Source organism: Wasmannia auropunctata, unplaced genomic scaffold (assembly GCF_000956235.1).
Source record: "Wasmannia auropunctata unplaced genomic scaffold, wasmannia.A_1.0 LD336000.1, whole genome shotgun sequence".
NCBI classification, from domain to species: Eukaryota; Metazoa; Arthropoda; class Insecta; order Hymenoptera; family Formicidae; genus Wasmannia; species Wasmannia auropunctata.
Genome location: NW_012026890.1, coordinates 2,413,372 through 2,437,321, shown reverse-complemented (window position 1 = coordinate 2,437,321; position 23,950 = coordinate 2,413,372). Strand labels below are relative to the sequence as shown.

General features: G+C 35.7%; 2 protein-coding genes across 6 annotated transcripts in view; one reads left to right on the top strand and one right to left on the bottom strand.

Moving 5' to 3' along the window:
- The window catches only part of LOC105453346 (protein abrupt), an 81,853-nt gene extending 75,587 nt beyond the window's left edge, over positions 1–6,266 (bottom strand). For 3 of the 4 annotated variants that reach the window (XM_011695205.1, XM_011695209.1, XM_011695208.1), the window contains exon 1: positions 5,564–6,266. The gene's annotated coding sequence lies outside the window, so the exon portion shown is untranslated. The remainder of the gene's footprint in view (positions 1–5,563) is intronic. The other variant, XM_011695206.1, reaches the window with a different exon arrangement.
- A 5,977-nt stretch (positions 6,267–12,243) lies between these two features.
- Positions 12,244–23,950, top strand: part of LOC105453343 — a 38,791-nt gene continuing 27,084 nt past the window's right edge. For both annotated transcript variants that reach the window (XM_011695195.1, XM_011695194.1), the window contains exons 1-2: positions 12,244–12,330; positions 16,336–17,030. In XM_011695195.1, the coding sequence (XP_011693497.1) occupies positions 16,794–17,030 (237 nt within the window). In that variant the 5' untranslated portion in view covers positions 12,244–12,330; positions 16,336–16,793. The remainder of the gene's footprint in view (positions 12,331–16,335; positions 17,031–23,950) is intronic.

The following is a 23,950-nucleotide window of genomic DNA, read 5'->3' as shown; positions in this document are numbered from 1 at the left end:
GAGATAGGACCGCGCGCGCACATTTGCCGAGTGGTGTCGTATTTATAAATCCGCGTAACTCGCGCGACCGGTTTCGCGTATTATCGGAGCGCCGCGCATTTCCTGCATTGTAGTACAGCTATTCAGTATACGAATTTATATACCAAGTATAGCTGCGAACGTTACTATCGATATATAAGCTAGAAGAATGTATAAGGTTTTAAAATTGACCCTTGCAATTGACCCAACTGCACGTGTAAAGAATGGCGTAATTGTTACGCAAATGGTTGAAAATAGCAACAATGTGTCATTACAATTCGCATCGAATTATCGAGATTGAATAATGTATCAGGCTCGAGCGGAATTATCGTGAATATTGTACGTGGAATTCTTTTTCGGCAATATCGCGAGTGACAATAGTAAAAGAATTATCATATCCCACTGCGTGAATGCACGATCGTATTCTGATGCATGAATGGGAGTAACGTCGTTGGCGTGAGTAACGAAAAATTTGACAGGCCGCGTATAACGAACGCGCTATAATGCGAGTTGCAAAAAGGGGAACAGCCCAGTTCTAGAAAACCTTGTTTTGTTTGCGCACGCAATTTGCGTATGGAGCGAGTATAGTCTACTATTATTATCGCGAGTAATAATAGCGATACAGCTGAACTGCAGCTGTTCGTCGATGTACGGAAACGCGTATTCTGAAATGTAAATGTCGCAATGCAATTCTCGTAAATTGAATGTGGAAATCGTATTCGCCGAGCATACCGTAAAAGGCTGCTTATGTATCAATTAAAATGCCACGTGTGCCCACAGGGATTACGCGCGCGAAATAGTCATCCATAAATTCTCAAAATTTTCGAATGCCAAATCGATCATCCGTATACCCGTTAAATACGTGATTGATAACAACTGTCATTTTGATGCGAAATTCTAGTATATTTTGACTGACAAGCCGACACAGAAAAGCAAGTAATTAATTACGTGAAATGACAGCGGATAAATGAGAGTGAATAAGATTTTAAATAAAATTCGAAACACTATTTTATTCCTTCTATTGATTCTCCTGTGATTGCCTAAGAAATGTGCGTTTACATTTGAAATAATTATATTTTTCTCTAATGTACGCTCTTTTAAGTTCAGTTCTCTCATTTAGTTCAGCAGATCTAACAAATTCCCGTGTTATCAATGATAATTATTTTTGCGTAGCATAAATTGAGTGGCGTCCGCATAATTACCGTTATTTTGACAAATATGTGGTATGCATTGCAATTGTTATATTAATCTTTAATAACAGTGTGCTACTGCTAATTATTATTACTGAAAATTATTTGTTAGCTTTTCGAAAACTTTCTAAAAAAAATTCGGCTACATCTTTTGTAATAAAAATCAAGATATCGGAAATAAGTACATGACGCATCACGAGATAATGTAAGGGTCTCCGGTTTAGGTTTCTACGCGAGTGTTGTATGTGTGTACATGTACGTGTGCGACTATCGTCGTGTTCGTGCTGCAAAGGCCGATTTATTGATCACACGCGTCGCACGCAATACGACGAATATGCGTGCTTACTATATCGCAACCGCGTGCACGACGTCTGAAAAGTTCCATTCTATGATTTCATACGCCGTAGTTGTCTGGTATGAATGCGAGAGCAAAGAAACTCGTGTCAGTAATTGCAGTAATTATTAATAGCAACCAATATTATCGCAAAACAAAGAACCAATTAACAAATGCGAACGTTAATTACTAAACAGTTTTGTTGCAGCTTCGCAAACTTGAGAAGTAAAAAACTAACGACAATTAATTTTGTGTGGAAAATAAAATATTTCAATATCAATGTCACGAATTATTATTCAATATTTAAACGTACAAACAAACAGTATAAAAATCCCAAAAGTAAATATGATCAATATATTTATTTATGACATGGTAATATATATTCCAATGATTTTAGTTAATATTAGATATTTTTGCAAAAATAATATAATGATTTTAATACCATTGAATATATTATTATTTATATATACAGATAAATATACGATATACAATTTATTTATAATAAACAAGTGTATAAACATCTATCACATTTGCGTTAAGATTTTTATTTTGTTTTGTTTCTTTACGTTCAATTTAATTTGAAATAATAAATAATAAATAAGTTTATTGTAAACACTTTTATTGTTAAAAATAAAATATATAATTTAAGTGTAAAGATAACATTTTATTATAGAAAATGCATTTATATATATTCTATTGAAATATTTAAGTAATTTCTTTAATCACATTTCTAAAATTTGCACGACAGAAGTATTTTGCTAAGAATAACTAAAAACTTTATAATCTAGTAGAAGCGATAATAAATTCGTATAAAATGTACTAAAAAAGTGTAAAATATAAAAATTGTAGTGCTTCAAACTTGAATCTCAATTTTGACATGCTCTTACATTTGTATTTCTTAAAGGCTGGGCAACGAATAAGCAGTAAGAGACATAAGAGACGGTTAGGTATTTTGAAAGGTCGTGCTATACAGCATAAATAACATTCTAGCTTTCGATATTTTTCCGTGGAACTATGCAAAGTAATGCAGCATTGCGACTGCCGTTATTGAATTGCTCTAATATATATATCTTTCACTTGTGCGATTCAAAGTAACAGACTTATATTACTTTTGCAGAATAGAATATAACTTTTTGAAAAGTTTATTCTAATACGTATAACTATCAATATCAAACACAATACAGTATACGGCGAATTAATACTTCCATCAGACATTGATCCGTAAACATTAGTCCGCGACTAATGTTTACATCATTTTCTCAACTTCATTGCTGCGCAATAAATTTGGAGTTGGTATATGTAAAGAGCACATCATTTAAGAAACGTTTCAGCATAGCAACAAATTTTTTTATAATACCAGTAATACATGCAAAATTGCACAATGTATGACAAATTATACGAAACGTACATCTTCAAAATAATATACCGAAAATATCACAGAAACTTCGCTCGCGTTAATAATATATCCTCATAAAAAGTAAGAAAATTCATGTAAGAAGATTCCTGATTATTGTGTTTTATTTCGTAATTCCAATTTTTTCCTTTTAATATCTGTTATTAATATAGTTTATATTCATATTCGTGTTAAAAAGGAAAAACTTACAGCTTTTTTAACTTATTTAAGTAAGAAATCCAAAATTATAATATTTCGAGAGTAATTAATTTAAAGAGCGTTTTGACATCAAGATAATATTGTTAATTTATTATTTTTGGTCATTTTATTAAGCGATTATATTATTCAACGGCAGTGCATTCAGAGTTATTAAATATTTTTGACATTTGTTCAGAACATTTCAAAATAATGCAATATTGCAATAACAATTAAATTTATATATATTTACATTAATATTTCGTAATAAAAGAATTTAAAATTATTCTTATTTGAAGAAAAGTTAAGTTTAGTACGATGCAACCGTAGAGATGTTAGCAAAGTAAGTATGTCTTCGAAATAAGTAAATAAATAACCGATGTGAAAAGATAGATACTGAATGTCAAAGACAACCGTGGATAAAAGTCATGAAACCAGGAAATCACTGCAGGAAATTGCAACATTGCGTTTGGTAAACAGGATGATTATTCGGCGCATAAAAATCAATCGGACGAACGACAGCAGTAATGTAAAATTATGATGACAAGTCGAAAAAGTTTGCAACAGATGTAGCTATATTGTCAATGTTCAATACACGATTTATCACATCACTGATCATCAAATTACACAGATATATACTATCAAAATTGCAATAATGTTTGTGTTTGTCTCGGAAAAAACACGAAATTGCATATGCGTCATTTTTCATTAATCGATTACTCGATTAAGATCAGATATTTCTTCAACATCTTCTGATAAGATCGCAGAATTTTCTTAAATTAAGCTCTTCGTAGAATGTCCGATGTGTATTGCTTTCGGCATAATTAAAGAAATGTATAAAACGCCGTGTTGCGAATTCGCTAACGCGTTTCACCTTTATAATAATCTTCTTAATAACGATTATCGAAAATAATGTAACATGATCGCATATATTGAAGTAATGTAAGCCGAAATCTTACGAAAGTGGAAAATCCGTCTGGACACTAGTGCGTTTACGGCAATATAACTTTGCGAAAGACGAGAATTTCGCAACTAAAGCCACCGGCAATTACTTTCCAGCATTAAATAATGTTGCAAATGTCTTTAATGATCAATTACTTTGAATATTAAGTAACAAGATAAGCAAAGTGCTATGTTTTATCTCGTCCTTATATTGGTAAATCCATTACATGTGATGGAGAAGGAAAGAAAAGTACCTATGTCGCAAAATAAACTCTCGCAAATTTTATCCTGGATTTTATACAGGAATTTGATTCGAATTAAATAGAAATCGTACATGCCTCATGATTTTCCACTAACACCGGCAAATTCAAACAATTCAGATTAAAAAATTGCAGAAAGATATAATAAATTCATAAAATTCGATGTTCAAATGTGTGACATACTTGGTCTAACGCCAGTTTAATATGCCAATGCAATACATAACTCGGCAAAAACAATCGTTAATTTGCGATATCTGACGAAAATAAACTTACGGAAACCCTTGACCGCGCATTGACAGATTGCCAAACGGATAAATGTTTACTTGAACATTTGCTGAGCGCGTGAATCATCCAAAACCGACACCGCAGGTTTAAATAAAATCATTGTACGCTCTATCCGCATGGCATGTCCCTCGTCCGCGAGAACCTCGCTAAATGAGAACGAGAATCGCGGTGAATAAATAAGGAATCGTATCACTTCGCACCGAGTTCACCGTTCACCATCGCAAAACACGTAAGCTCAACTATAAAAGCGCGCACGTCGAACAACGAGCAGGACGGCGCAATTAATGGCGTGGGCCGTGGTCGATCGTGCAATTAACTTTAACGAACGGGCGGCCTTGCGATTAAACTTAATTAGTATCGCAGTAATAACTCGTTAATAATCAGAACCGTGTACATAATCGTGGCTCTGTGTCTGTGCACCGACGTGCACGTGCACGAGCGCGCATCGTACTGTTCTCCAAGCACGCAAGTGTCTTTTGTAAGACACGTGTATACATATATATGTGTATGTGTGTGTGTGTGTGTGTGTGTGTGTGTGTGTGTGTGTGTGTGTGTGTGTGTGTGTGTATGATGTTTGTGCGTGTTTATTGTACGTTTATAAGTGTGTGTAGGCGGATCTCATATTTACGTGACGACGACGATGACGAGCCGGGGAAAGCTACGACGCTACACAAATTTTGACGCTGGAAAAACGGAGTAATAACTGCAATGTCTCTTACAAGAGACGCTAACCTCGGAAGAAACAAGAAATGCCAACCTCACGAGAAAAGAAATCAAGAAACGCCAACTGACAGAAGCGCACATTTAATATCAATCAAAAAAATCAGAAATTATAAGAAAAGAAAAGAAAAAAGCGACACTAAATATATATAATTTTGCAATTTGCACATTTTTCCCTTCGATCTGCCGCGCACGAGTTTGTAAAATTAGCGTAGTTGATGATTACCTTCGTTCCAGTATCTTTGGTATCTCTGCAGTTCGTACTTTTTTCTGGTATCCAGTCGCACTAGGTGTTGGAAATAATAATGAAAGGAGAGTCCCTCCGTCCTGGTACGAGCGTCATGTGGAAATCGATTGGAGCAAAAGATGGAAATCTAGCGAATCGTGTGTAACGAAGAAAACAATTTGACAGACAACCGGCTGACAGGTAGAATGACTTTGGTGCGAAGCTGTCAATGAGGCACTGCGTTTCTTTTCATTTTCCTCCTCGTTGCGCGCCTCCGCTCAGCACCACTACTTCCGAAGTTTATCTCTCTCTCTCTCTCTCTCTCTCTCTCTCTCTCTCTGTCGTGCGCGGCGACACTCGACTCGTCCCCTCAGAAGCGCGACATATGAACCGCGTAGCCCGCGCGCGATGCTACGCGTGTGAAGATCAATGAATCGCTCTAAACACGCGTACGTCGCTCTCTCGTCGCGCAGTTACACGTAGAGCGAGAAAACTAACGGAACGGTCCAACCGCGGAGACGAGTAACATTTAAGTAAAAACGTGCACACTACCGTCCTTTTTTTCATTCGACGACGAATGTCACGAGTAAGGCGGATTGTAAAGCACGAACCTGATTGCGGGGCGGCCCGGCGAATTATGGCTCTCTTTACGCTTTCGGCGGCTGCTCCGTTCCCTCTACTGCTCATGCCCACCTCCTCATCACCCCTCGGTACACTTCTGTGCTCTCATATGATCCCCACTAGTCGAATCATCCCCACCAGTCGGGATTCCTACCAGTAGATATAGTAGATATCCCCCCACCAGGAGGACTCGAGGATGCGAGAGAGGAGGTAGAGATTCAGAACATTGCCACTTTACGGCGTAAGGATGTGATCGTTGAGGCGACGCGCGAGCATATTTTACGTCTTCCGGTTGCAAGATTTTAGCGCAAAAATCATTTTTGAAGCAAACATCCTCGTGCGTCGCGGAAACTGCCGCTCTCGTGATGCACGATGTTTCTATTTTTCCATGATAATTCTTTCGATTTATCACGTTTTCTGATAAATCTTCCGTGCCAAGATCACGCGTTTTCGAGGTAAAAAATTACAGTTTTTTTTAAATCATTATTAAAATTAGAAAAACTGATATTTATTAATAATGCATAACAATGCTAACATATAATTTATATTATATGGAACAAAAAAAATATCTGGAGAAAAATAGAATCTTGATGCACACTATCATAAACAAAATAGTTTTATTCAATTACGACGAGAAAATAGTAAATAACTAGAGAAAATAGAATTACGCGATTTCAAACAAAAATTAGATAATAAAAATATTGTATTACAGCTATAATATTTCTCCAATATTTCTCTCCGTATATACGATTAACTAAATTGATTCCTAGATTTAACGTTGTTACTTCTATAAATTTTTAATGGCAGCACGAATCTGTCTTTATTCCTGGAGCTACTAAAGCGCGGATCAGGAAGATATGGATATTATAGTGCTTACTCAGATATTTCTGTGCTAGATTCGAGATGACGAAAATACGTAACTTCTAAAGACACCTTTAATGTCAAAGTTTCGGAATAGAAAGTAATCGATACGCGCAACGGGAATATTTTCTCAGAATTAGCAATCACGTTCTTAAGACAGATTCATACATTGCAGACAGATGTATCATTCGCCACGATTTCTTTGCGGCGTTTTTTCTTTCATTTCAGTCGTACAGTAATATAACTTCTAAGAATTTTTATCAAAATTTAGAACGATATTAATCTGAATAGCGATATTATGTATGCACGTATATCACGTTTCATTAAACACAATCCTAATTAATTACATAGGCCAATAAAAAAAATTGTCATCAAGTAACTCCAGAGTAGATGTTTCTTATAAAGTTTTGGTCACAAAAAACAGTGTTCGTCAGATGGCTTCACGTCTGATTTTAAAGTTATTTTGAGTTTTAAGATGAGAAATCAGCGATTTAAAGAAAAAAATGTATAATTTTCTAATTATCAATAAATATCAATAAAATAATAAAAATAGGTAAATGTTTAATTTACAAGTTCCTCATTTTTCTTAGCAAAAGATAAAAAAATCGTTTTACAACTAGCAAAAATGTTTGATTATTAAGGATACGTAGAAAAGCAAACATTTTTTTCATATTTGAAAAGATTAGAGAAAATGAATTTCAATATATTATAAGTTCCGTTCTCTTCATAATAGAATCTTAAAATTTTATTTAAAAGAAATTAAAAAGTACAATTCTAAAATGATTGATAAAAGAAATTTTTCAGAATAAAAGAAGTTGTATTAAATTTTAATATAAAAAAAAGATTTTCTTTAAATTTTTCTTTAAACAAGTCACATTCACCTTTTAAGCTCAATTTACACATTTTATATAAAAAGTACAATTTGAATAAAATACAATAGGATAGAAAAGAGCAGTGTTCTCCGTTTGGCAGCATAACACCGAACTGAATACCTATTCCATATTTTTTTTTTTCTATATATAATATTCTGGTTTTGCATATATGTATATGTATACAGATCGTGTTTCGTCATGATTTCGTTGTTTCACGTTTCCTATATTTTTTACTATATTTGCATCTTACATGTTATTAACCTTATACACACAACTGTTAAAATATACCGTTACAACCACAATTAACTATCGAAATTGACCACCTACAATTGTAAAGTAATTTCGGTAGTCAATTACTTATAGTTTTAACACAATAGACTCACAATCAATGACAGTTAAAAATTCCATTAGTAGAAATATAACCGTAAAAAATTAGTTTTCAATCACGTTAGATATTTTTGGACAATATTTTTGATAACTGAAGAATATTTTCTGAAAAAAAGAAAAATTCTGAAGTTCGAATTTTAAACTATATTTTTTACGCTTATATTTCTACTAACAGAATTTTTACCTATCACTGATTATGAGTCTATTATGTTAGAATTTATAGCAATTAACTACCGAAATTGACCACAAGTAACTAGCCCAACTTTTTACAGAATGTATTCTTACCGTAAGAGTATATCATCCATGAGATAAAATGACAAAAAATGACAAGACACAAAATTTGCTAAGCAATTAACGTGTTAAGGAATATATATTTACCACCATACTTATCAAAATATTAAACGAAAAGAACTTGCTAGATTAATCGCAGAAATTCAATTCAAGTCAATATGAGCCTAAAGCTGGTCGTACGTGCATAATGCAATTATCTTTTTAGTTCTTATGTATATACATGTATATGTACAAACATGTGCATACATATACAGTCAGTCGCTACATGTATTTATCTTTTCTATTATTATGGATTTTTAATTAAAGCTAATTCATATTCGATACCTTCTTCCACCCTCAGTTTTCTGTTTGTAATACCTAAAAGCGTAGTTTTTATGAATCATGCAAAATATTTTTGATCTGCAAAAGGTATTCGCGAATTCCAATCAATCATGTGGAAGTAATTTTTTTTGTGTCTCTCGAACGTTTTACCATTGACATTGTTCTAGACAGGTAACGCCAACAGCACACTAAGCTTCAGTTCTCTCTGCTACCCTTAACGATATCATGCGATCGATATTCCGCGTTGAAGACACACCCGGAACGCAATTCGCGACTGCAAGTTTACCAAGAGGTGGTGACTAACCAGGGACATTCTCAGATATCGGCGTTATCGCTGAAGGTAACGGTAAGAGATTGTACAGAGGAAAGTTGCGCGCCCCGATGTACGGAAAAGTGCACTTATTTCATTTTCAACTCCTTCTATTTCAATTACTTCCTTTTCCCTCCGGTAGATGTCGGTATTTGCAATTTCGCACAATTGCAGAATTTGCAAAAGGTATAAGCCTGACGTTGCTCTAACGAATGTTGCAATCCTTTTTCGAGCAGAATTGATTTTTTTCTATTGTACGTCAATTAGCATCAGAATCTTCCTAAGGAATGATTCTGTTACTTATGCATAATAAAATTATTAAAAATGTTCAAATATTTTTAATTCATTCATCGTTTTCTTATCTCTTTTTTTTCATTGAAATTAATAATATTTTTATAATTTATATAAATTTGCCTTTCTCTTTTCATTTCTATTACACGGATTGCATTGCGGAATTTGCGGTACAGCTGACTGCATCATAAAATCTCACGATTCTTCTGTTATTATGTCATAATGGTGACACGATTGTGACAAGTGTACTATATTTTAATTGCGCGAGTGATATTTATTCGTTGGCTTTTTGCAAATTAACAGAGGTATTTGAGGGAATTTTTAACGTTTTCACAAACACCTTTTTCTTGTCGCGAGTATGAAAAGAATATTTGTAACAATTGATTTTTTAATAAACGACGTAATTAATATGATTGCGATAATAATATCGTTTTAAAATTATCTATTGGTATTCTGATATTCTGCAATAAAATTTTAATAAACAAAAGTGATTTACACCGAAATTAATTTAATTTGAAAATTATGCTTTATTGTCGTTTGAAAGCAACGTGATTGTTTGAAAAATGTAATAATCACAAGATAGAAAAATTAAAGATATGAAATATAAGAATATACCGTATTTGTACAATTTTAATGTAAAATTGAAATACATATTTTAACATTTTCTTGCAGAAATAATATAATAGAAATGTGGTATTGGAATAATTAATGATAAAGTTTATGTGATGTTAAATCGAGAAGAGGTAAAACGTTCACCTTTCGTCTCTAAATATTTGCTCCGCTAAGTCTCGCGAGCGACTTCTTGAGGTATACATATATGTATAACGTGAAGGCATACTTAACACACAAAATCAATTCGTTGCGTATATGTATAACGATCTGTCGCGGTCCTAATAAATACAACAAATACATAAATAATTATCCGAATGATAAGCATTCTATTCCACATTTAGCCATCGCATCGGGCATTCGTCTGCGAATGGCCTTATCTTCATTCAAATCGTCCTTCGATAATACCGCCTAGATTTTCTTTTACAAGCTATATCTTCTTCTATCATTCCATTCGATAAAAAGAACAGCTTGTTAAACGCTTAGTGATTCTTTAATATAATTGATTCTTATCTTTAGTTCCTCACTAGATTTAATTGTGAGTGTATAAATCATATCAAAAAATCATATTAAAAAATCATTAAGCGTTTACTAACAGCAAAACTATACTTTTTCTGTTGAACGCATTGCAGTCATTATTGCCCTTTATAATTCTCCTCTTCATAACACTGCAGCTTTTTTTAGAAATATTAAATTTATATCGAGTATGCAATCTCCTCTTTATTTTATTTTTGAAATAATCAGAATAGCGTGCACAGTTTATATAAAGCGCCGCGAGAGAGACGCGATAACGTGAGTTTTAGAATGAGGGCTTTAGAACGAAGAAATGTCGAATTGACAGGTAGCGCGATAGCTTCAGGGAAAACGGAGTCACGTATCCAATATCTGTTTTCTGAATAGAGTTGCCGGAAGCAACGATAACGAGTATATACATTAATCTAATTGAAAATTAATTAATTCTCTTCTTAGTTTCAATTTTCTCGCGAAAATAATTCTCAAGCATTTCTCAAGAATGCACTGTTTAGCGAAATGTCATTCGGAGTTAATATTGCTTCTGCTTGACGTCACTATTATTCATCGGCCAATTATAATTATTATTCATTGCAATTTTTTTCTAAAGCCCTTTAAATCCAGCAAGAATAAAGAGCTAACAGATTAATGAAAAATCATCCTGCCGCGACGTAATACCGTTAGTCGACACTGCGATAAATCGAATTTCATATTTGAATAATCAAGTATTGGAATATCGACAGGTATACATGACAATATGTGGATATTTTAAGAATGAAAAGCTCTCCAACTGTCTACCGCCAATTGTGTGACGAACAATGGCGGAATTATTATTCCGCATCTTCAAATAATTCAAATTATGAATTAACTCCAATATATTTTTGTTATGTCGTTCCTGCAATTATTATATATCTTATATTTATATATCTTAAAGGCCGCAATAATTGCGCCAGTCCAGTGAAACGTCAGCGAATGAAACTGTATGTCTCAATATCAATAAGTTTACTCAACGATATTCATACTTACGTAAAATATCGTTGGGTGGACTCACCGTTATGAGATAAAAGATTTAAAGTATCGCTAATGTAAAAGGCTATTTAACTTGAGCACTTTGTATATTATGTCTACAAACACCGGTCAAACGAAAGATACGAGGATGCCATTATCACAGACTGGGGTTTCAGCAATTTTTACAGTCGAATATCGTCCGTGCGAGCTTCAAATCCGAAACTGTCATCTTTCGGAGTCGCAGCCACGTGTCCCGTGTCTACCTCCGATTATCCAGTGTCGCGGCGCGAAGCCTCGGCTGCGCCAGCGCACGCGATCGATACCCAGACCGCCGGGGTTTTCGTCTGCCGCGTGACGTCATGGTGTGCGAGCCGAGCCAAGACGATAGGGGCCGTAGTCTACCGAGGGTAATCGAGGTGGTGCGAGTTGCGTTAAGAGCGGACTGTTGTTTCGACGTAGTGGACTGCTACTCGAACGTTCCGCGCGAAAAATTTTCCGACTGCTCGCGTGTCGCGTCCGCGGTGAACCGGTGAAACCCTCGTTCGCGCGCGAGAGTCTCCCGTTTAAGTTCCGATCGCGTTCACGTCGAGGCAACATCTGCGTGCGAAAGTGACAACTCCGTGTGGTCTGCTCCGATCTACTTTAGGGAAACGTCGAGGGACATTCACGTTCGCCGAAAGAGTCCCGTAAGTTTCAAAAACACAAAAAGAAACGTTACGGGAAAGCTAAAATTATACTCGGGGACGATTCGTTTGAAAATACCGGTGAGGGAAGAGTGGCGCGCAAGGTCGCAACGACCTCCGAAATTTAGCGGTCATCACATCGTGGAATTGGTCCAGATCCCCGTAGAAATAAGCGACCACGACGCTGACATACGCGTATCGTAGACCGTCGTGCCGCGATCGCGCAACCCCGTCTGACCATTTGCCGGCGCTTTTCACTGGCACACATGAGCGCGATGATTTCCCCGGTGCACGCAGTGGAGAGTGGACGGAAGTAGCGCGCCGCACTCGTCTGATCACAGGCAAGCTGCAACCCCTTCTTCGGGTCGCAGCCCAGCTGAGCTGCGACCGGGCGCGACCTACAGCCCTACATTCGCGGTCTGCGGCGTGACCTAACTTTACCTCACCCCACCTTAAGCGAGCACCGTCACCACCTTCTCTATTCTATGAACCATGACAGGATCTTACGCATCGGATTCTCCTCTTGGCCACGTATACTCTTACGCAAATTGATTAATAGCGTATCGGTAGCCTATTTTAGCTCATTTTTCTCCAATAATTTTATATTTTAAGAGCATTCATCTTATATATATATCGAGAAGATTTCTATAATAATATGTACCATTTTTCAAAAATAATTGTCAAAATTGTTTGTCCGTGCTTATAAATTTTTATTTAAATTTCGTAAATTTTCTTCAGGACAATTCGAGATAATTTGAATATACATATCCATACTTTTTTCCTTCTTTGTTTACAAATCATAAATATTTATAAGAAAGAAGCGTGTCCAATTTGATTATTGACGACGTAACGATCGGTAAAATTATTATTGTCTTATCGTGTATTCGGCGAATTACGTATCTGACCTTGGCAAAGAGAAATCAATCATTCACACATAACGACAGTCTAGAGACAACGCCTTCTCATGATGACGCCATTAATTAACGAACAAATAATTTGACGGCGTTAGGTCGATCTCGTTATCGTTGTAACGGTCGTCATGATGATAATGCCGCTGAATACGGAGAACTTTATGAGAACGTCTACTTTAATATGCACCCGAGAAACTATCGCTGCACGGAAAGAATGCACCTTCCGCGTTAACGGCTCAGTAAAACGTCATTTTTTTTCGATCGGTAATTGCAATTTTCCTCGACTTTTAGAGCTCCTCGTAAAATTGCATTTACACAATTACCGGGACGTTTTACGTCTCTCGGATGTAACAATTAATATCGCCTTCGCCGATACTTCGTACGTATAAATTTCGTTTAACCGCACAATAAGATAATTAACGAGATAATAAATGCACTCTTATTACGAATGATCGTTTCGCTTGAATAAATTCGAGGCGTCGTGGGTGATGTTTCCATTGTTGTTATACCACACGGAAATCGAATCGCGAGGTAAACAGAGTTTCGCAAGTAAATAGACCGGGCACAGAAGAAAGGGAGGTAAACTATCGAAGACTATCGTACAAAGAGTACACTGTGACACGATACGACGAAGAGAGCACGTGTCGCGCTCGTGAATAATATTTTTCGATTCGACAAAATTATCTACGTCATATGACATGCTATGTAATAACAATAAAATTGAATTTATTATAAACGAGAATTATAAAATGCCACAGTATCGGGCGATTTTTTATGAGTGTATATACAAATAACATTGGAGACAGATCATTGCGGAATATAGAATTCAATATATTACCAATTGTTAGCGATAATGCAGATTCGACGCACGTGCCACTAATCGCGAACAATCGAGGGAACACTCCATCAAGCGCGTTAAAGTATTATTTATGTGTTGTAGTCCTATTTAAATAATTGAATAATTTGTAGCTAAATTAATGGAATACCATCAATTTTCTGCTTGTTTAAACAACAATGACGAAATGAAACTAAATAATTTCTGTTAATAAGAGCCACGAACAATGAATAATTTCTCGACAAAGCTATAATTAGAAATAGGACACTGTTTAAATATGTAGTGTTTCGGATTATAAAATGTTAAGTAAAACTATATATTTGCAATAAAATTACGTATTTGCAAGAGAAATAAAAGATTGACTAAATTATGATATTACAAATGACTTGCATAATCATATATACATTATTATATGAAAATTACTAAATTATACTTTATTTGGAATATAAATTTATTTATCATATTTATTCTAAATGAGAAAAATTCTTGAATGAAAGAACATTATTTTTATAATTTATTTATTAAAAAGTGTTATTAAAACTAATTCCATTTTTTTCTGCAAATTCACGTTCGGCGCACTCGAAAAAAAATCAATTCCATTGGCTAAACATATATTCATTTAAAAAACAAAATGATAAGCACGTTTTATTCTACTGCATTATGCAATTACGTCGTAAATAATTATACATTGACATATTCAATTGTCTCGGAAATAATGATCAATAGTGTGACCATTGCACAATCTGCATTGTCATCAACAATGCAGATACATGCAATTTGCACTATCATTTAAAAAATGTGAGAAAAACAATGTCTAATTATAATTGCATGCGTTTACATATCTAACTCTTAAAATATCGAAATTGCATTTAAGGTAGTTTTCTCAGTTCGTCACATAAATTTATCAGTGATACAATATTTTAACGTTTCGTGCTATTTAAAATCGGACTAGCAAATAAACGCAAAAGAACAACATATTCTAATGATTGCAAACGGCATCAGTTATTCATATTTACTTGCTTAATCGACTTAATGCTTTACAATTCAGAAATATGTACTATATCTATTTCTGTCTAACACGAGCATAATCGGTATAATTTCAAAACTGTTTAAGTAAAACAAAAAGTTATGTTCATATTTAATTGAGGTGACGCGTGGCTATCTTTGGTACATAAATGGCAGATTTTATCTTGATCTTTTCATTACATGCATACTACAGTTTCTATAAGAAACTGATTAAAGAGGGAACAGTAAATTAACACATGGACACGTAATTAGTATTACGATATTTTATCATATTAATAAATTGTTCAGCCGCTTCTGTTATCAATAATTACCATCCGTTAGGCACATTAAATTAAATTATTATTCTATTAAATTAATACTGTATTCTTGATGTCTATATTAAACGAATCTTTAACTATTGAATATTGAACTCCATATTCGTTTTACTTATTTTTACGAAGTTTTTGCTCAATACATACATATCCAAACGTTCTCGATCAGATTTACGCTGGCTAGTTGTGATCGCGCTAGTCTGATATATTTCTGACGCCAATTTGATGCCATTTTCTTCTATCTATTGGATACAAAGCGACTTTGATGTTTTGAATCGTCCTACTGACAAACTCAATCTTAAATGTTTTCATCAAAATTATTTCCGATAGCAAATATTAAAATAATTTATTTATAAATTTTTATCATTTCTTCTATTGCATTATCAAAATTACATTTTATAATTCAAATATATCAGTAAATACGGATATCAAGCCTTATTTTAAGAAGTAACCTCAAATGTACACTTTTGCTGAATGTTTAACAATCACTGTTGATAAGAGTATACCAATATTAATCGATAACAGTTTGTGCCCAAAAGGAAACTTTATCGAAAAACATAAAATATTACCTTAGTCATTGATATTTGCATATGTCCATGTTCTTTTTTTGATATATATTGATGTATTTTTCATATAAGACAATTTTTTATTATATGCTACAAAATATAAAGTTGTAAGCATGTAGATGATTTAAAATACTTTTATTAAATATTTCAAAAAATTTTCCAGATTTTCTATAACAGTGTTGTAAGAGAAAAGTATTTTTGATTTGAGAGTTCCCAATATAATAGTTTCCAAACAAATATCCATTCAAATATGCTCTTGTTAGACAGTCTGTGATAAATCATATAGCAATTTGAACGTAAAGGATTAAAGTGTCTAAAGGCCTTATTAAAGCTACATAAAATTTTGTTATTCTTGTTAGTTTGCAGATAGTGATTTTATCAACTCTACCACACATCCTACATCGCCAAAATCAGTTGACAACACAGGCATCACCACGTTTCACGTGGTGACAACATTAAAATACGGAGATACGTATAACTCGCAAAATCGCGAATCACAAGCGCACCACGGGCGAGGAAAAACTAGATAGTGCTAAATACGGATCAGGTCGTACGAACTCAAAAAAAGATAACCTTTGATTGTGATGTGGAGGAGCCCCCCGGCGGGCCGAGGGAGCAGGAGGTCAGAGGCACATCGGTCGTGAAGGCAACAAGCACGGCTCGGCGAAAGTCCCGGGGCGAAATAGGGGCTGGAGGTAGGGCGGAGGAGGAGGTAAGATGGTGTGACCTCCGGCGTCATCCCGCCCGACGCGGAGGTGGTGCTGGAGGTGGCGGAGTCGAGCAGCTGCTCGACTCAGAGGAGGAAGAGCCAACGGCGATGTCGAGGCAGCTTCGTGGGGACCGGGACCACGTGAGCCGCGACTACCAAGAGGGTTACCACAATGGTTTTCGGGACTTGCGCGATCTCCGAGATTTCAGGGACTTCCATCGAGACACCCTCGACGAAAGGAACGGTCAGGGACCCGCCGCTCGAACATATCGGGACGACTATCCGGAAGAATATGACCATCGTCCTACCGCTGCATCCACCTCGGCGAATCATACCAACAATCCGGTGAGTTGCAACTACTTTTTATGGCGCAGTAAATCAGTTGCTCACAGTCAATAAAGTATGTTAGCATACAGCGAATGAAAATAGATATTATAATAGTATACGATACACCGAATAAAAATGGACGTCTTTTTAAATCGTGATTTTGTTTATAACGAAATGTTTACATGCATACGTATGCCTAATATATATGTATTTTAAAACTTTAAGAGGAAGTTGCTCTATATCAATAGTGAAATTACGTAAATTATTGAACATAGAAGGAAGATATTAATACACATTAGATTCTTATATTTTAGGTATCAATATACACTCTTAATTAAAAGTCTTTTTTACAAATCTTTTACCAACAAAAGGTTTTTTTATATATTTGACTCTTACATTTTAATAACTCAATTATTGAAATATCTTTAGAACATATTTTAAATAATTGTAACTTCTGGATAAAAGAAATAATAAGGCTTTCTTAATATATGCGTTAAGTCGTAACTGTTCAGCTATATAATTTTACTGATTTACTTGCAAAATCAAGGCGCAAGTAATCTTATAATATTAAGTTAAGCAATTAAATATTATGCAGAATAACTTGCATAAAGTAAACAACGTAAGTTCAAGATAATTATAACTTTAAAACGCGCGCGCCTTGTCACCTGCAAAATAGAGCATTGCGCAGCGTGATAACGGCTGTTTCCACTCTTTCTCGACGGCATTATATCTTGCACCGTTGTGCAAGGAGAGCGCGATCGTTTCTATTAAAAACTTGCTCCCGCGAGCCCGCTTAAAACTCGAACAGCTATTTGTATAGTGTTACCCTCCCCTTTCGCTCATGTTGCTATGAACGAGTAATAGTTGCAAACTTGGTCCATCAGCAAGAGTTTCAAATCCTATCGAAATTTATATCGTAAGCAGTTTCCCTCTTGCATATTATTGGTTTCTCTGCGCGATAATATACATTAACTCTCTCCCTCTCTCGTTTTACTAACATCTATTTAACAGTGCAGCGTAAAGAATTTGGCACAAAAAAATAAAGATATTTGTTACGAGATTCTTTTGCAAAATATGTGCAGTATTTTGCAAAATAATATTTTTTATATATAATATTACAAACAAAATATTCTAGTTTATACGATCATAGAACTAAGTAGAACTGAGTTTGCAAGTGTTCGTTGAGAAATGCACATATTATTACGTACTTAAAAACATCTTCAAACTTGCTAGGGACGCGAAATTAAAATTACATTTTATGTCATATTAATGCTGAACATTGCACATATATCTGCGTAGGATATGTTCGTCTCATTTTTCGCCGGCGATTATTTAGTTGAACGAAAAGATTTATTTAATAGAGTCCGTATATTACAAATCACTTATAATAAATTATCGAGAGCAGTTGATCATTAGCCTGGGATTCTCCGGTATTCTCGTTAATGGATAAATCGTAGTCATCTTATAATGCGCGCATATCGTATTGCACAACATTACGCCTTGTTTGGATATGCTCCTAGCTCGTATCTTATATTGAAACTTTATATCTCGCTGTACGGAAGGATCGCTGTAAGCTCCGTGTTTTCTTATCGAGCAATAAATTCAAATTAACGTAACTATTGATTAATATCATCGTTACGATCTGCAGTAACTATTTATTGCGGACTACGCGATACTGCTACCACGTGCGCGTGCATATTAATTCTGGAATTCCATATAACCGTGCCATGACTCGCTTCATCGCAAAGAAACACGTGCTCGTTGATATTACTATCGTGAAACTTTTATGTCCGTGTTTCGATCGAGATTGTTTTATGCGATCGGATAATGAAATCGGAACTGCTCTATTCCCGTAGCGTTCTGTATAAGCTGAGTTTTACTTTTATTCTATAAAGAATGTATGTGTGTTTGTGCTTACGTTTATTTTAATAAATATATGACATTGTTTTTGATGATATTTTTAAATTATTATATATTATGATGTATAGGATACCTATACATGAAAGAAGGGGTTTTGCTATTAAAAAAAAGTTTTATTATTAATATAATATTATTAATATAATATCTTTTAACAAAATATTGAAATTGTCAATATGATTAAGAAATGATGAACAATTACATTAATGAAGTTCATTTTTATGTTACATGAGATTTCAACTAAGAATGACTTTGTCTTTTTGTTGAATAATAAAAAAGAAACAGAATGATCTTTATATTGATACTTGCCTCTTGCTGGAAAACTATGTGAGAAAATTTTATATGGAAATCTTGTTTTCAAAACGTAAGAATATTACACACAAGCATTATTTACATAACAAATTACTACTTTGTATTGAATAATTTATATTAATTTATATTAGTTTTTAAACGATCAACTTAAGTAGGATTCACAGATAAGTTTAACGTAGGATATCTCGAAGGACACACTACTCTTTATAGTTGCCACTTCTCCGTTCGATAGTTGGCGAATCACTTAATCGTAAACAATCTTGTTTGTGCATAGCCAGCTTCTGCACGAAGTTTCCTTTAAACTCGAAAGGAGGTCAAGCGTGTTACAGGACGAAACTGTACGGCACGAGGCAAGGGTGCGAGACTCTGATATCGAGGGTTGAGGGATCGACTTTTTTTTTATGACAGTACTCGCTTTAGGCTCCCTTTGACTTCCCCAGTAATCGGTGCCTGTACTCTTCATTTAACGCTCTTACATCTTTCATGGCGGGGCGCCTTCGGTGTCACGGTCCGCGGAATCCTCTCATTTGTAGCTGTATTCATCGCGGCGTTCTTCCCTGCTGTTCGCATCTCGAGGGTCAGACTCGCTAATGAGAGGGCTGGGGAAACCTTGCATAGCCGGAGAGTGCGATGGCGGGGATGACAAGGTGGAAAATGGAATCTGCCTCTCTCGGAGGACGCTTTTTCACTATGAGCGCGAGTATGACGCACGACTCGCAAAACTGGGCCACTCTATGTCCCTTACGACAACGATTCCGATGTATTAGTTTGCTCGGAGTATAATGCAATATTAGTCTCGAGTGCTATTCGTTGAATGTTTGCCGACGTACAAATATGATAAATGACCCCTTGATTATCAATAAATCTTACAGGTATCTATACACTGTAACGTAATTACGCATCGCCATTTGATTTCTCGTTATTAAAGAGACATTACTATATTTACCGCGAGCCCGTGTATGTACGAGCAATCGAAACTATTTCTGCTTGAGCAACGGTGCCTCGTTGCAGGGTTGACTAATTCCTTCCTTAGCCCGCGAGACGAGTCGTCACGTTGAATCTAATGTTCGCAATTACTCTGATATATATCTTCGTATAATTGTACCATTGCACGCCCATTCACGCGGATAATTCGACTATCGTGAGAATTCGACTTTCGCGTCGCGTCCGATTTGTCGGAGTCAGATCGAGAATGTAAGGCGATTTGATTTCTCCTCAGACTCTCTAATGTTGACGCGTCTTTGCTGACAGATCTTAAATGTACTTCGAGTGTGCGTTATAATACCTTCTCAAAGATCGAAAATGGAGTTACGAAATTGATATTGGTGTTTCTTAAGATCGATTAAATACGACGCTACAGATTTTCAATTTCTATCTCAATATACTTTAATTATTAAACAAAATTGCGCTCTCTTATTATTCTATTATTCTATTTTCCTTTCTTGCGCTGGTCGATCTTTCGCGTAACGTTGTGACGTCCGATGTTCAATGTTTTTATCCAGCAACAATACCGTGCGAAGTCAATATGTTCATAAGATATCCTTCATCTATAAATAATGTCTCGCGAACGTACGGAAAGTCTTATCGACGCTGAGATGGCCGGAGTCCACTTCTTGATCATTTTATTGAGATGTTACGCCGTGCGTGAATCAACTTGTCGAACTGCAGTAACGCCTCTCTGACGCGATCATCCGCGTCGGATTCGAGGAGTCCGTTCCTTTAATCGATATTGTTAGGTAACGGGCACGGGCGTGTTCGTATTCATCATGCGTATTTATCATTACACCGTTCACTCACACCGATTGCGCATTCAGGAATCTTACACGCTTCGTAATCGTCTGTAATTATGCAAATACCGGCCACGTACACATTACATGCGCAACTATATAGTTACTGCGTATGATACGATAACCGCGCAAGTAGACTCGAACTGATTCGCGAGCGCGTAATGACCGACTTGATCGGCGATTGCCTGTAATCGGGCCGATTGACGATCTCTTTTTTTCCCCGAATTATCGCGATTATCACGTTTAATATGCGAGAGAATTGATAAGCGCATCATTTCATTCGAGAATGAAAATCGCACGGTTCGAAAAGAGAATGAGATCTCGTAATATATCACCGGGAATAATCGCGGTGCCGCGTACGCGCGCGCGCGTGTATGTTTTCAAAATTCTCGATCCACGAGTACCGCTGGTATGTACGTACGCGGATATGTGTGTCTATATGTGTCACATATGCTGCACTGCACTGCAGCGAATGGAAATCGAATCGATGACCCTTCTTCCTACCCCCTTCCAAAAACGTTAAAGCTAGCATATTATATATTACGTTGGACATTTCCGAGCCTGTATATACAGGTACCGAACTGAAAGAACTGAAATGCTTTTAGATATCGAGTAAAATATTTAACAGAGGTCATTTAAAATATTACATATATAAATATTGTATATATTAAATAGAAGACGAGAGATTTAAAAAATATATATTTTATATATTCAGACTACGAAATATCGCACACATAAAAAATCTCATTGTTATGCAAAAGTTCGTGCAGTAAACATTAAAATAAGAAATAATATCAACTTAAATGGTTACGCGTTGTAACAAATGAGCGATATAAAACACATTTTAGCAATTCACAACGGCAATTTTAATCACAATCTGTATTAATTGAAATGAAAAATGCATTTATCTACATTAATTGGAGATACATATTTATTCTATGCTGGATTATATAATTTGACCGTAAGACGTATAAAACTGGATTGGGTGAACGACGAGGAAATCTGCAATGGAAAATTTCGATTGACGTAAGGTTGCGTTAGCATTAACATCTAATTGCCGCAATGCGCGCACGTGTAACTTGAAAGTAGAGCGTTGTTACTGCTACTACACGCAATTAATATCTCTCGATCTGCATGCGAAAAGGCAAGTTATTACTCTCGTAATAGCTTCACTGCCCCGAAACGTGTACTATATATATGCACACTGGAGATTTTAAAGGATCGGACCACCCACACGTTTGTTTCTTCGACGGAAATAATCTAGTCGATCATTTACTACTGTAAATTTATGAAATAATAATACGTGACGTGTAGTACCGTAACTCACTTTTTCATGCTTATCTTAATGAATAAATAAATAAAAGCAAAAGTAACGTAATGCCTGTGAATACATTATAGATAGTACTTTCTTTAAATCTTTCTTTAGATTCTTTAGATTCGTTATATCAAGATGAAATTCAAAGATAAATATTCTCTATGAGATGAAAATACAAAGAGTCCATTGTGGAATGAGTTATTCGAGAAGATAATTACATATGATTTACTAGTTCTCCAGTGATAATTTTACGATCGTTTATATATTTGCGCAAGTTTAATATGGATAATAATTTAAAATCACTATGTATCTATAAATATGATATTACGTATATCTATATTCTTATTCAAAAATTAACGTTTTTATGAGAAAATTATACTTAACTGCACTCTCTAAAAAAATGCGTGTATCAAAACTCGTGATACGTAACGGAAACCTATACATGTCCGTCTGAAAAACACCGTCGACTAATGCGAATCGATGGAGAAGGTAGATGAAGGCCGTGGGTCTCTCATCGTCTCGCGAAGTGTTCTTCAGGGTAGTAGGTCTCTGTAGCTGTTTCAGGTCTGCGGACCCGGTTCCAACGAATATAGGTCAGTGTACAAACCGGCAGGAGCAAAAGAGCTGAATTTTTGCCTGTGAGCGCGTCTCGATCCTCCTGGACCGAGTCTACCTTCGGCAGCCGGGGACTGCTAAACGGCCAAACGGGTTTGCACGAGCGCGTTCTTTTCTATCCTTCCTTCCTTCCTTCCTTCTTTCCTCGTTTCTCTCTCTCTTCTCGTTTTCTTCTACCGAGAAAAGATTTCACCAACCGTGTCTCTTAAGCCGAGTCGAAATTATTGTTAATAGGCCGTTGCCAGTGTATTGCGAGGATATCAACATGGGCCCCCGGCTATATCTGCAAGCCCCGAGGATACCGTCTAATGTATGGTACCTTAATGTCTTTAGTAATTAAATACTTATTGTTCTAGACCGGGTTCGTGTCGTATTTTATTTTAAGCGGTCGAACTGCCTCGCGAGAGCGAAAAATCGCGGCAACGGACAGAGATCGAGGCGAAGCGGGAAGATTAACTTACAAATTTAGTACGACTTTTAAGGACGGTGTCCTTGCCATTTTTTTCTTTCAAGATGCTCTCTACGTTACATTTGTTATCACACATAAATATCTACGATGTTAATTTTAAATGTTCGCAATGTGGAATGTCTGTAGACAGTACATTCTTGAGTTTTTAAGTATAAAAATAGAGAAGAAAGCATACATGTATAATTAAAAGCAAGTTTTTATCATGCAAGGAGTCTAGTTTTAGTATGTAATATTTATGGCCTATCCAAAGTACACGAATATCTTGTATTTCATTAAATGGCATGAGGCAATCTGTACTATTAAGGTGCGACGTGGCATCTGAGTACTCGTTGGCGCATAGCCAATAAGGATCCAAGCCAGCAGGATTCATGCACGATCAGTATATCGGTCTTCGATCGTGTCCCCCATATCCGTCTCCCTTCCTTCTGATGTGACCATGAGTTCTGATTTGGAATTCGCAGTTGCATTCTGATCCGATACCTCGAGTGCGTGATGCACCTGCTAAAGCGGAACATCTTCCGTT